This window comes from Carassius carassius, chromosome 15 (genome assembly GCF_963082965.1).
Source record: "Carassius carassius chromosome 15, fCarCar2.1, whole genome shotgun sequence".
Classification (NCBI taxonomy): Eukaryota; Metazoa; Chordata; class Actinopteri; order Cypriniformes; family Cyprinidae; genus Carassius; species Carassius carassius.
Window position 1 is genome coordinate 19,151,077 of NC_081769.1, and position 16,252 is coordinate 19,167,328.

The 16,252-nt window shown below is 41.6% G+C and overlaps 1 protein-coding gene across 3 annotated transcripts in view; it reads right to left on the reverse strand.

Moving 5' to 3' along the window:
- Positions 1–3,132: 3,132 nt before the first annotated feature.
- The window catches only part of LOC132158401 (cell adhesion molecule 4-like), a 141,563-nt gene continuing 128,443 nt past the window's right edge, over positions 3,133–16,252 (reverse strand). For all 3 annotated transcript variants that reach the window (XM_059567791.1, XM_059567790.1, XM_059567792.1), the window contains 2 exons: positions 7,124–7,252; positions 3,133–4,738 (listed from right to left, as the gene is read on the reverse strand). In XM_059567791.1, coding sequence (XP_059423774.1) covers positions 4,629–4,738; positions 7,124–7,252 — 239 coding nt within the window. In that variant the 3' untranslated portion in view covers positions 3,133–4,628. The remainder of the gene's footprint in view (positions 4,739–7,123; positions 7,253–16,252) is intronic.

Consider the following 16,252-nt stretch of genomic DNA (forward strand, 5'->3'; position numbering starts at 1 on the left):
GTAGAGAAACTATTTGAGTAAAACTAATCCAATACTAGCTCATGGCAGATGCTAGGCTTTCTGCAATGTGTTTGCTTTAGAGTCGATCCATGTCATTCCAGAATGAAATTAAAGAATCGTGTTGCTGCACAATGATTTTCTTCATACTTTTTATGTTGTATGAAACTTAAAACTAAAGTAAGAATAAAAGTAATTTTTTGAGCTCCCTGTAATTATTTACACCTACATATCACATTTCTCCAAGATGTACCCATTTAAATATACTATAGCTAATGACTGCAGTCATTAGTTCTATTCATATGGGTACATTTTTATATTCACAATGAAGTCTTTCCATTTGATGATTTAAAACTCTATTGTTATTCATATCTGCTATTTGAAAGCTTTGTATCTGCTATTTGATGCTGTGATTCACATATTCTGTCTTACATACTATGACGAATGGATTTAAAGCAATGTAAACTGCACTTTGCTGCTTGGTTTTCTTCAAATGTCTCTCCTGTGATTTTCTGCGCATGTGCTGAGATCTTGTGCTGCTGCATTTAAGTATGCGATAGGTTGAGCACATTTTCATATAAGGCTGACATTTAATTGCGAATCACATAAATGACTTTTTAAAACCTGAATTATGAATCTGCAGTAAGGTGACAAGTAAATACTTCACTTATAAAATAATGGAGTGTGATAATCAAAGGTAAAAATAGATTGGTGCATCTTTTAGAAGTTGCATTCAAAATCCACTTGCCTTAAAGTCTGAACATGCGCAGAAAGTCCAACCTGCAGAAAACAATCTAATGGAATGTTTACATGTCTGGGCTGATATTATCAAAGGTTTAAACCACCCATTTCAATGTGAATGAAATTATCTTTTTTTGTCTAATTAACAAAGTTACATGAAACATTTTCATTCGCTAAACGAGTGCCTAAAAATGAGCAAAATATTGTACCGCACCAGACTAAAATTTTAACATCTCACATTCAGTTAATGGACTTGCAGATTGGATCAAATGAATCAAGATTTTGGCTTTAAGATCAAAACACATTTATTTGTATCCTTGGTGTTTTTGATTAAGGCCACAATACCACCCACGTCTAAAAAGTTTTAACTTTTTTCCAACTTTAGGGGCCAATTATGAAAATACTTGAACTCAGCAGGGACACTGAGCCATTTGGATATGAAGGAAACAAGTTTGTGTATGAATCTTCCGATTCCTGTGAGGCTAGCAATCGTAATTCTTGAGTTATCATACCCTGAACATGGCTTACTAGATAAGACCTTTTTTGGCTTGGAAATAATGAATTCTTCAGGGGGCTGAAAAATGATCCAATTGTTACAATATGCAAGAAATATTCTTCAGACCTTAGTTTTGTTACCAGCAACAAATAAGCAATCTATGGTGCAGAAATAAACCCTTCCAATTGAATATGTAATGAATCATTAGAAAGCACTTTGTAAATTCCTGTTATGCGGCACACATGGTCCAATAAATATTCCATCGCTGTTTAATCCCAGTGATGGTCTAGGATTAAATGTTTTACCAAACATCTCAGAAGACTGTTATATGACTACATCAATATATTTGCATAATTGTACATACTTAAATATAGTACATTAAAATGTGTTCCATCAATGTTGAAACCCGGCGCTAGCTTTTGGTTTGATCTGAATGTTTAATTATAACAACTATAATAGCATATCAAGTGGGAGAGACTGTCTGAATGCATCAAGATAATTAACCACTCAATAACTCCCAGGGAAAACAGGATTCCATAGCTGTTTTGATTAAATGCATACTTCTTATGTGCAGCTCGAATAAAAGCCCTGTTTCACACTAATTAGATTATTCTTTTTGCTCACTTGTGTCAGTGCTGGTGTAAGAAATGACTCCTTTTGTATCTGAATATTTGTGTTGTGATCAATGTGTCTTCCTCTCCTTCCTCGGCGTCTCACTCCCCCAATCCGCCCATTATCCATCCAAGTTTCAAGCATGAAATCCTTCATCTAATGTTACTTTCACTCACTTTGTCTTTGTAAAGCCCTGACTTTGATTTGCCTGACGCTTTTTCCTTTCTTGATCATTGTCTTCCACTCATTTTTCTTGCAAATGCCTTTCTCTCTCATTGAAGTCCGCATTAACCTCCAAAGCCGAGGTGAATTATTGAGCGAAGCTGGACTTGTCAAAAAGGAAAAACAAGTAAAAGCTCTTTCTAACCGAGAGCCCATTCGATTGTTTTCTCCGCTTGAGAGCCTTTAGCTTCCTGCCGATATGACAATCTTTCATCACTAAAGCGGCTTCAGTCAATTCATCGCACCTGCTCTAGTCCACATCCTCTTGAATGGGGTCATTACAAGGAGCTGGGAAGCTTCAAATCTATCACGCACAGAATGTAAACGTTTATAGTCCTTGGATAAACCTGAAGGAAAGTTTGACCAGCATATGCTTTATGACCCACAGATCTGGCTTTGAGATGCCAGCCGGGGTCCTGTAAACAAAAGTACAAGAGATTGATGAAGTTCTGATGAAGTCTACGGCTGTCATTTTTCATTTTAACTCGGCGTTTGGAGTTGGCCGGCTTGCTGAAAACCTTTGCAGGAACCCCAAAATTAGCAACCGATCATGCTTTGTGAAGTATTTCTACTCGTACTTAAAAGGAAATTGCTAGCATATGTCCTTTATCTAGGGAGCTGCTCAAAGCGAGCAAAACAGCAGATAAAGCAGTGTGCGCTTTGATTGCCATGTGACAGTTACTGTTTATGACAGGCTTCTGCAGAGCCTCTCTATCAATAGATGACAAACACATCGATCAGTCATCCTCCCCTCTGCTTTTAAACGTAGAGCCACCCCTCCCAGAGCGCTCAGCAAGTGACTTCTGACACAATCGTATATTGATTACAGTGGAATAATGGAGGAGTCCTGTTTTAATGCACCTGCTTTCTCTCTCTGGTGTCTCTGCTCTTTTGTCATAGGAGTCTTATGATTCATCATCTCAGTCACACAGCTTTCATCTCTGCCGGCTGCTTCTTCGAATTAAAATATCCTCCCCTTTTCCCTGCTGCTTTCCTTTATTGCCACCGTTGAAACTTGATTGTGTCAGCTTCTCGAAGTCAGAAAATCAGTCTTTGACATGAAAGTCTTTAAGTATTTTTTATTTTGTCGTGCTTGGTATCTTTCCCCTATAAAGATGTACAGTTAGCTATATCAACAGCGACGCAAAGACTACAAAATAAACAGGAAGTGAAAGATGAAGAGGAGACGGACGACTAGAAGGAAAGACACAAAGAGGATCAAGAAGGACAGAAGAGAATGAAAGAGGAGAGAGAAAAGTGGGTACACGGCTGTTTCTACTGGTAGAACTAAAGCTTGGGAAGTATACAATTTATAACATTTACAATTATAATAACAGTAAGAATAATAATAATAACAACGATCATAATAGTCCAAATAATAATTATTAAAAACACTTAAGACCTCTGATATCTTTTAAAGACAAACGAAATATCAATTTTTTAAAATTTTGACTTGTTTTTTTGTTTTTTAAAGATGACGTAACAGTAGTTTGTTCAGTTTTGCACCTCTAAGCTAATATTCTGTGTTAGTACGATAGCATCGCTGGGTAATGCGCGCAAAAGTAAATGTGTTTTTTTTTCTTTTTCTTAAAAGATTCATTTAACTTTGTAGAATTTTTCATACAAATAACGACTTTAGAGATATGTTTCATTGTGTAAGCGTTTCTGTGTAGAGTAAACGAAAAAGAAAATATATATATATATTGAAATTTCTGACATGTTCTCTACAAACAATCTCCTTCCTGTTTTTTCTCACCCAAGTTGAGATCCTCACGGTTTCACGTTTCCAATGACTCTTTGCAATAATTAAGCCTCTTTTTACAGCGTCAGAGTGAGCGGTCCGCTCCAATTCATTCTTCTCATGAAAGAGAACATGTCTAATCCCTTAATTATTAACAAACAATAGTGGAGAGATAGTGGAGGGAGAGGAAGGAGCATCGGAGAGCGGGAAACGGAGAGTCATTGAGAGAGGATCAAAACGAGAGGAACTTTTCAACAGGTTTTGGCCAACGTGAGCAGATAATGGAGTTGCCGGATGAAAAGCGCAGATGAATACTTTATGAGGATGGCTCTGAGCTCTCAGAGCTGTCATTGGTGGATTTATTGTCTACCAGCTCAGTCTCTGAGGCCTGAACGCTTTGGCAAACGCAGGGAATTTCAATTTGCTCACATTGGGACATTCAATAGCTCATAAGCCCTTTGCGGCTTCCCACAGCGACGCCGTTTCACCTGGGTTATGGATCGGCCTGTTTTGAATGGACACTTTTCTCTCCTGGTCCTACAATTATGGCTAGTTGTCTATCGTACTCACAAGTAAAAACAGAAAGAGTGTGTGTGATGGTCTCTTTCAATCATAATAATTATCCTCTCCTCTCGTCTCTCTCCACCCCGCTCCATTGTTGTCTCCGTTCTCTCCTTCCCACTCCATCTTCATATGGCACGATTGTGATTCCCTCTGGTTGTCGTAGTGGTGGTGTGTGGGTCTGTTTTGGAACAGTGTGTGTTGCGGTGTGCACTCTGCAGCGGTCCAGTGTTTCTGAAGAGCTCCACTAGGGCGGCGCTACAGTAGGTACTCCTTCTTGCCCTGGCTGGCATCGTTACCGTTGAGGAACGCCTCTTGAACCTCACCGTGTTCATCCAACCCACTGGCCTCGTGAGTCAAATATGAACCTAGAGAGAAAGAAAGACAATTTCATCAGAATTAGGTTCATACTTTGTTGCAGGAATTAAAACAACAACATATTAAACCACTCGCTGAGAGCAATTCAATATATTTTCTATTAAAACAGGACTCAATTAATGTTAATGTTTTAATTATTGTCTCTTTCTGTTTTGATTTGCATCCAGTAGGAGACTGGGGCAAGTTTATATTTAATTATTAACTTTTATAACACATGTGACAACCCTGATAAAAATGTGGTCTTGGTTTAGTCTTTTAGTTCACCCATCATTATATAATTGAGTGAATACATATTAATGGGATCTGTGTTCACTTATACAACAATATTTATTAACAGCAAAAATAAATATATTTAAATACGAATAAAATTCACTTTGAAACCACCATATAAAAGCACAATTGGATTTTTACTCCAAACCAATTAACAAAACAATGAACTATAACAACACTGCACCACATAGACATCTAGACCTGGTGCCTCCCTGTCTCTCTCTCTCTCTCTCTCTCTCTCTCTCTCTCTCTCTCTCTCTCTATATATATATATATATATATATATATATATATATATATATATATATATATATATATATATATTATCTTCTAAAGTATTCTCAGTGCATTGTAATTTGTATGCATAACAGTCAATATAACTTTTGCATGCTCCCTCTTGTGTCTTCACCTACACCCGAGCGTCCTCAATCAGTATATGAAACTGTCCCCTGGGGATTCATGCTCGCACACATCTTAACATTCATCATCACGTTTCTTTTTGCAGGGCCAGCAAAAGTCATCTTACTGTAATTGGGGGGAACTTATGCAGATCAACTTTTAATTATTCACTAAATTCATTAGGAATAATCACCTCTGACATTTTGCTGCACAGTCAGCGATTTGGTAAAGTGCGACCTTTTTATTCACATCATTATATGACACAATGGGTTTGCCTCTGTGGCTGGGAGACGAATAACTGAAATAACTCGGGCAGAAGTGACTCTGTGGCACCGGCACGACACCATTTAATTAAAAAAATCGATCTTCTGTACATGCCATTTTGCTTTGCTAAAATGCAAGTGTACAGCAGAGGCTGATGGGGCCATTAAAAACAGTGATGTGGTGGACCGCGCAGGACCAGCACAATGCATCAGAGCTGTATTGTACCTCTTCCTCTGCCCTAAGATTAATCACTTCCATTCTGCCTTTCCAGCCGCCCCAAGGTTAGACAGGATCAACCCTAATGCTCTCTGTCTCTGCACCGATGGGTGAACTAACTGCATGTGACTTAGATTGGCAGGTGAGCTTGGGTTTCTCCGCGCCCTCTGCCTCCACCCCAATTTGTGGGTGCCGTGAACTTTATTGGAAATAGTGACACACAGAGATGGCCAGAAGTTCTTAAAGAGTTCAGGGCCGAGGTAATTAAGTTTTCTTTATAGATGCGCCATGATACGGTTGATGAAAAAAGGCAATTAAACATGAGGGCCGTGCCCACATTTCCCTGGGCTACATCTCTATATAGATAAAACGTTCTTTCTTTCTTTTTCTCTCATCTGAACACATTTACACAAATATATATGCCCCTCAGGAATCAAAAAAAGAAAAGAAGAAAACACCTACACCAACTATTCTCTCCAGATTTTTTTAACTCATCCGTTATATCACCTTAGTTCGGGGGGGCGGCATGATCAAAATCTCCAACAGGATCACTAGTACGATACTGGTTTAATACAACAGTTCCATAACCAAAAAGATAATACAAGTAACCTACATTTCATACTACATTCGGCCAGTTTTGACCTCTTTATCCCCAACAAAGAGACAATTTCCAAAAGAATAAATTCTACTCAGAAACAAAGTAACAGTAAAAACAGTAAAAGTAATATTATAACTGTTCTTTTTTTCAATGCATTAAAAAACATTTATTCCTGTGAAATTCTAAACACCTGTTGAAACACAACAAAACTCTGCTTTGCATTTCTTGCTTATATACACCCTTTTTTTCATCCTCACATCTCGCTGTGATTTTCACATGGCTCAAAGCACATTACACACCCTGTTTGCTCACTGATAAGAACCCACTGCAGTATTAACAGTAAAAATCTCTACAGAGTAATATTTCTACCATCATATAGTATTTTGTAGAGCCCAACCTTATAACACCAGCTACTACTGTCCTTTATTTAATTCATTAATACTGGTTCTCACTGCACCAAACACCAACAAACTGGATGCGTGATAGAACCTGGTTGATGTTGGTGCAGTGTGAACCAGCCTTTATCTTCCCCAGACACTCTCTCTACCGCTTCCCTCTCCTCAGAAGGTGAGGTGCCACATGTCAGTATGTCACCACAGGTTAAGTGTTTGTGGAGAGAGGAGGTCACCTTTCTGTCGGACGGAGCACCAGATGGTGACGATGAGCACACAGATGACAGTGAAGACCAGCACAGCCAGGATGCCCCCGATCACTGCATACGGAACGGCACTGTGGGTTTCCACCACTGCCCCGGGGTCTGAGACACACACAAGCACACAAAAAAGTTTTAGCTTTAGCATTTTAACTACAAACAAGTCAAAGGGACTTGTGAAAACAAAGAAATCCCATCAATGCACCCTGTTATTTTACTACTTGCATTTTATTAGTAAAAAGAGACAATGACTGCAGAGGAAAGATGCCACCGGAGTCTGTGTGTGAAGTTTACAGTAAAGTTTTACCTACACTGACAGACAGGAAACAGTGAGAGGCAGATAGACACTCAGAATCATCAACACATGAGGCTGGACAGCATCCTTAAATATTTAACAACCTGTTTACACCACACAGCGGTGGGTAGGAGAGCGAAATAGGACAGATGGAGACAGAGTGAATGAAAGAAAGAAATAGAGAGACAGATAAATAGAGAGAGCAGAAGAGAGAAAGTGACATACAAAATGAGAACAATGCCAAGAAGGAGTGAGGAAGGAAAGTGCTGTATGTTTGAGTGCGGGGCAAAAGTCAACATCAATAAGAAAAGTTTTCAAGAGTGCCTGAAAAACTTAGACAACAAACTTAGTAAAAAAGTAATATATTTAAAATACATTTATTTCATACCAAGTAGTTCAAATCTTTTAACATATTTACTGCTAGAGACTTACTGATATAAAAATTATAATGAAACTGTATTTGGAGTACTACTTATGCATAATGCATTTCTTAAAATTAAGCCTAAAATGTGTTTGTGTAATGTCACTAGGGATGGGAACTGTATGATCTTTGAATATTATTGGCCTTTAAATGCAAGATATTTAAAGTGAACCTGTATATTTGCAATAATTCCACTCTAACACTATCAAATATACTTCAGTATATCTTTAGTTAAACTTCGCACAATTAAAGTGCATTAAGAACAAAATTTGTTGTTCCAATTTAGCAGACTTTTTATACCAGTTTAGTATATTAAAACTACAATTGCAGGGTATTTTTTATTAAGCACATAAATATTTAAATGACTTTGTAGTATACTTAGCATGAAATAAATGTATTTCAAATACATTTTAGTATATTTATTTTTCACTAGGTAATGACCAATTCTTATAGGGATAGTTCAGCCAAAAATGAGAAATTCTGTCACCATTCTCTCACACTCACTTGGATCCAAACCTGTATGATTTCATTTCTGTGGAACAAAACTGCAATAGCTCATGACTAAGGCAGTTAAACTCAAAAATCTACAAAAGGTACAACTTTATAATTTTTTAACCAAACATTTTCTTTTACTATTGACTTACACTGATTCCACAAAATATATTATTTAAGCTTCAAAGAAAAAAGAAGTTCATACATGTTTGGAATGACATGAGAGGGAGTAAATGAAAACAGAATTGTTGTTTTTGGGCAAATTATTTCTTTAACAGACATGTTCACTATGAATCCTCCTTGGGAAGAAAATTCTAACACAAAAAAGAGCTGTTTGAGAATTCTTCAGACTTCTGTGTTTTGCAGAACAGCATATGGATCTGGAACCACCAGAGTTAGTAAACAATGTCTTTTTAAAAATATATATAAAATTAAAGGGGTCATATTAAGTGATTTAAATTAGTACTTTCTTTTTGGAGTGTTACAAGCTCTTGTTGAATAAAGAAGATCTGTAAAGTTGCAAAGACTAGGATCCTATCATACACCCGGCGCAATGCGCAGTTCTCATTTTCCAATCCTGTGCCGCGTTGTTAAAGTAGCAAATGCATTTGCGCCCATTTGTGCGCCCATGGGCGTGCTGGTCTAAAAAAGAGGTGTGTTCAGGTGCATTGTTGGCATGTTGCTAATTTGAGGAACTGAAAATAGACTGCGCCATAGACCAACTCAAACCTGGTCTAAAGTCTGGTGCGATATTTTTTCTTTGTTATTTAAAGAGCACATTAGTAATATGTGCCAATAACCTGGTGCACAACACGGATACACTTTGCTTGTTACACACACAGGGACAAGCAGCACACAAACATTTTTAAACATGAAAAATTACATTCCGCCATTTTAATAGCGAACCCGTCATGTATGTTAACATATCTAAAGAATTTGCCACTGATGAGTCAAATGCGATTTTTGAGCAGTGTAAAGTAGTAAAGTAGTGCACTGGATAGCTGGCCAATCAGCATACACCTCGCTTTTCAGAACGATGAGCTTTGTAAAACTTTTGAACATTTCAGAAAGGCGAGGAATAGAGGAGAAACAATAATGTACAGTATTTGGAAAATAATGTTTGTGTTTTTTTATCCTTAAACCGCATAATCACATTACATTATATCAAATACACAAAATCAGGTTCTTTTTAGCAACATCATATGACCCCTTAAATTAAAGGTAAAGTGTGTAAAAATGTTTTCTTTTAAAAACAATTCCTGTCTTCTGTTGGTAAGCCAAACTGATAACCCCGCCCCCAAGCTCACACCATTGATTGAGGTAATGTTGCTGTGTGGTCGAGATTTTCAAACAAACAAATCAATGGTTTCACACCAGAGCCCCAGTGTTTACATTTTCCGAGGGAAATAAACCTACAAATGGCTATACTTACAGTTGTCTCTGCATATTAAGCTGGGATAAGAGAAAGTATTTAAACATCAAAAAAATTACACACTTCCCCTTCACCGCAAATGCTTCAGAAACAGCGGGAGAGCTGGAGAGAGGGAGGTCTCCTTTGAACAGGCTGTCGAGTAACATTTCATTAGAAATCTGTTTCAGAGACGATGAAAAATTAACACTGCTCCATGCACACTTTTCAGGAAACCAGCCACCCAGTGCTGAGGAAGTGACATTAAAGAGCATCTCTCACTTCTACTTGCAATTGTCTTTCTCTTCTAGTCTGTTCTGGAAAACACAGTCTTTATCCCTTCAATTCTTGCTGGATACTGAAGACAGCAAACATTGCCACTCAGAGAGAGGAAGGCAAGAAATGAGAAAAAGGTGTATCTGAGAAAATATGATAGAGTAATCAAAAAAAGCATCATAGATTCCATGACTGTGCACTTTGAGGTGCATGAATGGAAATGGAAGAAAATACATCTGATATCTTCTGCATTGCAGGTCAGTATGTTGGAGCTACTGTGTGAGGTTTGTGCAGTGTTGCATGATGTTGATGTCTTGCAGTACAGTGAAGTCTCTTAGTAGTTCTGTCAGACGGGAGGATCAAAGGCTCCCGCCTGACCTGACCTCATATCCCACAACATCATGAATGACAAGCGATGCTGTGTAGAGCCAGGCCTCTTTTAAGGGGTCACTGTGTCTTTTTTTGGTCTCTTTCTTGCTCTCTCTTTAAGCATGTGTTTCTTCATCTGTTCTCAGGCTCTTAAATTTTAACGAAAATCAAGGCACAGCAGCTGAGTAGATCCTCTGGAGAGCAGTCCTAGTGCTTCAGATGACAAGGGCACTTGGAAGACAACAGGACTGTGTGCACATGCATCTCAAGGAACATTAATAAACAAAAAAACATGAATGAGAAGATAAGAAGCTAGGCGATTTAGCAGGAGAAAACATATGGAGCCAAGCTGGTTTCAAAGTAAGCATTGAAGCAGAGCCGTCAGGGAAGAATTTGCATATGTTGAGGTGGAAAATGAGGTGAAAGACAATTAAAAAACTGGATTTGCAGTTCTTGAAGGAAAAAACAGTGCTTGCAAGCCAGCAAACCGTAATGTTAAAATTAAAAAAAGCTGTGAAACCAAAGACAGAAATGGACAGTAATATAGAATACAGATGAATGAGTAAGCTTAATGTCCTGTTTTTTTCTAGCTTGAAGACACTTAAAGAAGGAACAGACCAATCACAAAGTAGAACACACATATTTTTTTAAATGCATGTAAAAAACAAAACAAAAAACAAAACAAAGCTGTGTCCCAATTCGCCTACATATACTGTGCCCTCAAAGTTTGTCCTCATTTTGTGAAGAAAATGTTTTTGAGACATACTATCACGTCATCAAATTTTGTTTTAATGGCCAATCTGTTGCATAGTTATACGCATCCTGTTAGCGTAAACCGGCCTGTCAATCATCTTGTCACAGGTAACGTCCACATTTAATTGAATTTCTTACCTTATAGGAGAAAAAAGAAGTAGAAAATTGATTTACCAGTCATAGAACTTTCTTGCAGAGAACTCTCCCTCATGTTTTTGTATAATGTTTATGAATGTTTATAAAGTTTATGGCCAAACCTATATTTCTAAAAGTTCATATTGTCATTGCAGATGAAATATAACATGGATAACATTGAAAGAATGCGAATCGGGATGCAGTACAACTGGAGTTCAGTATGCACATACAATATGTGGACAAAAGTATTTGGTGTGATGAGTTTGGTGATGAGTTTTTGGCTAACGGTCTAAATTTAAAGTCACACCAGAGTAGTTCGGCTGGGATTCTGCAGACCAGTCAAGTTGTTCCACAATGACTGAATCAATCATTTCTTTTTGAACCTTGCCCATACACAGAAGCACTGTCATGTTAGAATAGGAAAGGGTCCTTTCCAAACTGTTGCTATAAAATCAGAAGCACACAATTCCCTAGAATATCAATATATCCTTAAACATTAAGATTTGTATTCATGAAAATTACTAAAGTAGCCAAACCTGTTCATTTGAAGCGTTGTCCCAATACTTTTGTCTATATAGTGTATCACAATCACATCAATCAGTTACATTAAGAAAGCTAAAACTCTTATCAACACAAAGATGTGCTCATGCCATGTTGGAATTACCATAATTATGAGATTCTGAACTGGACTGTAAAAAACATTGTTAATTCTGAAAGCTCCAGCTTGTACCTTTCATGCAGCGTCACACAGAAACATTCCAAATGGCAGTGAATTCAGCAGTCAATAGTAGTAAAATAGTAATCTTGTAATATTTATATTTATAAATTCCAACAACTGACCATTGTAAACGTCTTAATGCAAGATTAATCAGAAAATATAAGAAAGACACAATACAATTTAATGTTGAGTTGGACAACTAATATCAACTGTGCTGCTAAATAATCAAAATAAACTTTAAAAAGTATATTAATAACGGCAGTTGCATTTTTGTTTTATTTAGGTGTTGTTTATTGATTACCTAATTTGCACAGATTCATGTTGCAGTTAACTGAGTTGAAATAGAAAGCATAATTCTGAGGACATGAAATGCTCTAAATAGAATGTCTGGGTTGTCATATAGTAATTATACTGTAACTGCAACATGGCATGAATGCACCACCAATGGCAATAGCACAAATGCATTCAAATTTGTTAAACAAATATGAAGTTTACATTAACCAAAAACAGATTATATGAAGGGCTGACAGCCATTCACAACGACAAAGAAACCAGACATTATAGATTTTCAATAAACGTTTCTTGAACCATTGAATGTATTTAAGAACTGTCAACATATGGGCTTTCCAAAACTGTCGTGTTTAAGAAATGTATCATCCATTTTAAGTGTTGGGTGTTTTTGATAAAGTCTCCAATTACTGATTATTTTTCAATGGAATATTTCATTCCATTTAATATGATATTCCTTATTGTCACACACCTGGACTCATTTTGTGTGTTTTTTCCCCTGTGACCCAGTTTCTGTCTTCCGTGTGTGGTTTTGATTAGTTCCCAGGTGTGTCTAGTCATTTCCCCATGTGTTCCATGTCCCTGTTAATTTAGTCATGCCATCCACCTGTGTTTCCCCAATTATCCCTTCTATAAAAGCCTTGTCCTTTCAGTTCTGTTTGGTCGGGTTGACTCGTCTAAATGTCAACTTGCCTACTTGTCACCTGTTACTTGCCACTTGCCACTTGCCTCTTGCCACCTGTTATTTACGACTTACCTTGTTTATGTTTTATTTAATAAATCCTTGTTTCGTTTATCCCTCGGCTCCGTGTTCCTTCCAGCAGCATAAGCCGTGACAGAAGACCCGACCTGAAAAAGTTAAAAACTGCGTGTTTTCCCTCCGTTTTGTTTTCGGTTTTTTTTCACAGTCTTTTTTCTTTCCGTAGTGTTTCATGGATCCCCTCTATCGCCCCGAATACCTCCTCCTCCTGCTGGAGCAGGAGGGACTGTCTCTCGAGGACCATACCAGACGGTTTCTCTGGCTAGCTAATGCCACCAGCTACCCGGACCACGCGCTCTGCACCTTTTATCACGCCAGCCTGAACCCTAGGTGCAGAGCGTTGTCGCCCGAAGATGGTCCTCGGGAGGATTTCGCCGCATTTATAGAGTGGAATCTGGTGAGAAATGGGTCCCCTCTCACGGTCGGCCCAATGGAGGATCTCGCCAGGTCCACTCTGGACCCAGAGCCCAGCCTACAATCTCCCCACGGTACGAGGCATAAGCCCGAGCCCACCGATGACGGAGAGCCAGAGAGCATCCCGTCAGACCAGGTGCGAGAGCCGGCGACACTGCCCACCACGAGGGAGCAAAATATGGAGCGCCAAATGGGTCAAAATGAGGGGGGTTCCAATTCACCTATGCCAGATCCTCCTGTAAGCCCAGGACGGGCTCCTGATCCTCCTTTAAGCCCAGGACGGGCTCCTGAACCCCCGTTAAGCCCAGGAAGGGCTCCTGATCTTCCGTTAAGCCCAGGACGGGCTCCTGATCCTCCTGTAAGCCCAGGATGGGCTCCTGATCCTCTGTTAAGCCCAGGAAGGGCTCCTGATTCCCCGTTAAGCCCAGGACGGGCTCCTGTTCCCCCGTTAAGCCCAGGACGGGCTCCTGTTCCCCCGTTAAGCCCAGGACGGGCTCCTGATCCTCTGTTAAGCCCAGGAAGGGCTCCTGATTCCCCGTTAAGCCCAGGACGGGCTCCTGTTCCCCCGTTAAGCCCAGGACGGGCTCCTGATCCTCCTTTAAGCCCAGGACGGGCTCCTGATCCTCCGTTAAGCCCAGGACGGGCTCCTGATCCTCCGTTAAGCCCAGGACGGGCTCCTGATCCTCCGTTAAGCCCAGGACGGGCTCCTGATCCTCCGTTAAGCCCAGGACGGGCTCCTGATCCTCCGTTAAGCCCAGGACGGGCTCCTGATCTTCCGTTAAGCCCAGGACGGGCTCCTGAACCCCCGTTAAGCCCAGGACGGGCTCCTGAACCCCCGTTAAGCCCAGGACGGGCTCCTGAACCCCCGTTAAGCCCAGGACGGGCTCCTGAACCCCCGTTAAGCCCAGGACGGGCTCCTGATCTTCCGTTAAGCCCAGGACGGGCTCCTGATCCCCCGTTAAGCCGAGGACGGGCTCCTGAACCCCCGTTAAGCCCAGGAAGGGCTCCTGATCTTCCGTTAAGCCCAGGACGGGCTCCTGATCCTCCGTTAAGCCCAGGAAGGGCTCCAACCCCAGAGCTTACTCCAATGCCTGCTCCTCCAAAATTCCCACCCTCCCACCCAGGACGGGCTCCTGATCTTCCGTTAAGCCCAGGACGGGCTCCTGATCCCCCGTTAAGCCGAGGACGAGCTCCTGAACCCCCGTTAAGCCCAGGAAGGGCTTCTGATCTTCCGTTAAGCCCAGGACGGGCTCCTGATCCCCCGTTAAGCCGAGGACGAGCTCCTGAACCCCCGTTAAGCCCAGGACGGGCTCCTGAACCCCCGTTAAGCCCAGGACGGGCTCCTGATCCTCCGTTAAGCCCAGGACGGGCTCCTGATCCTCCGTTAAGCCCAGGAAGGGCTCCAACCCCAGAGCTTACTCCAATGCCTGCTCCTCCAAAATTCCCACCCTCCCACCCACTCCTGCCTCCTCCTCCGCTGTCGTCTGGCTGCCCCTCTGCTCGCCCTCAGCCCACCATCATTGTGGTGCGAGCTCAGCGGGACCGCCATCCTCCAGCGACGCCTTGGTCGGCGTCTCCCTCACCTCCGCCTCCAGCCTCTGAGGCCTGGACTCCGCCTCGGCCCGTTGACCCGTCGGCTCCACCATGGCTCCTAGCTCCTTCCTCTCCGCCGTGGCCCGGCAGTCCGCAGGCTCTGCCTGGCTCCCTCGTCCCTCCGGCTCCGCCTTGGTCTGGCGTCGTCCATCCTATGCCTCGGGACTCCACTCCTCCGGCTTCGCCTCATCCCTCCGTCCCTCCGGCTCCGTCAGGCTCCTTCATCCCCTCGGCTACACCTCAGTCCTCGGTCACTCTGGCCTCACCGCGGCCTTCCGGATCCACATCGCCGCGTCAGTCACCAGAGCCATCTGTTCCGCCTAGGACCTCCGGCTCCTCCCCGTCACCCTGGCTCTTCGGCTCTCCGCCTCGGGCTCCTCCTCCACTTGCTCCGTTGCCGTGGGTCGAGTCCCTGGAGTCAGTGACCATTCCTCCTCCATGGCTCCTTCCACCGTCGGCCCCACCTTGGGCCGTTATGGCTGTGGCCTGGGTCCTGCTGGGTACCTCCTGCTTCACATCCTTCCTGTCTCCTCCCTGGCTCCTCCCTCCGTCATCTCCTCCTTGGCTCCTTCCTCTGTAGTCCCTGTCTGCTGGCCCCCTCCTGGGAGGCTGTCCTCCACCGGAACCTCCTCCCAAGTTCCCACCCACGCCTCCCTTTGTTGTTTCTACGGTGCGAGGACGCACCTACCGGGAGGGGGGAGTACTGTCACACACCTGGACTCATTTTGTGTGTTTTTTCCCCTGTGACCCAGTTTCTGTCTTCCGTGTGTGGTTTTGATTAGTTCCCAGGTGTGTCTAGTCATTTCCCCATGTGTTCCATGTCCCTGTTAATTTAGTCATGCCATCCACCTGTGTTTCCCCAATTATCCCTTCTATAAAAGCCTTGTCCTTTCAGTTCTGTTTGGTCGGGTCGACTCGTCTAAATGTCAACTTGTCTACTTGTCACCTGTTACTTGCCACTTGCCTCTTGCCACCTGTTATTTACGACTTACCTTGTTTATGTTTTATTTAATAAATCCTTGTTTCGTTTATCCCTCGGCTCCGTGTTCCTTCCAGCAGCATAAGCCGTGACACTTATCATATGGCCAATCACATATTATCAAACAGAACTAAATATCCTGCACTAACCGAGGAGCGTAAGCTGCTGTGTGACTCTCATTTGGAAATCAATGACTTTTGGTTT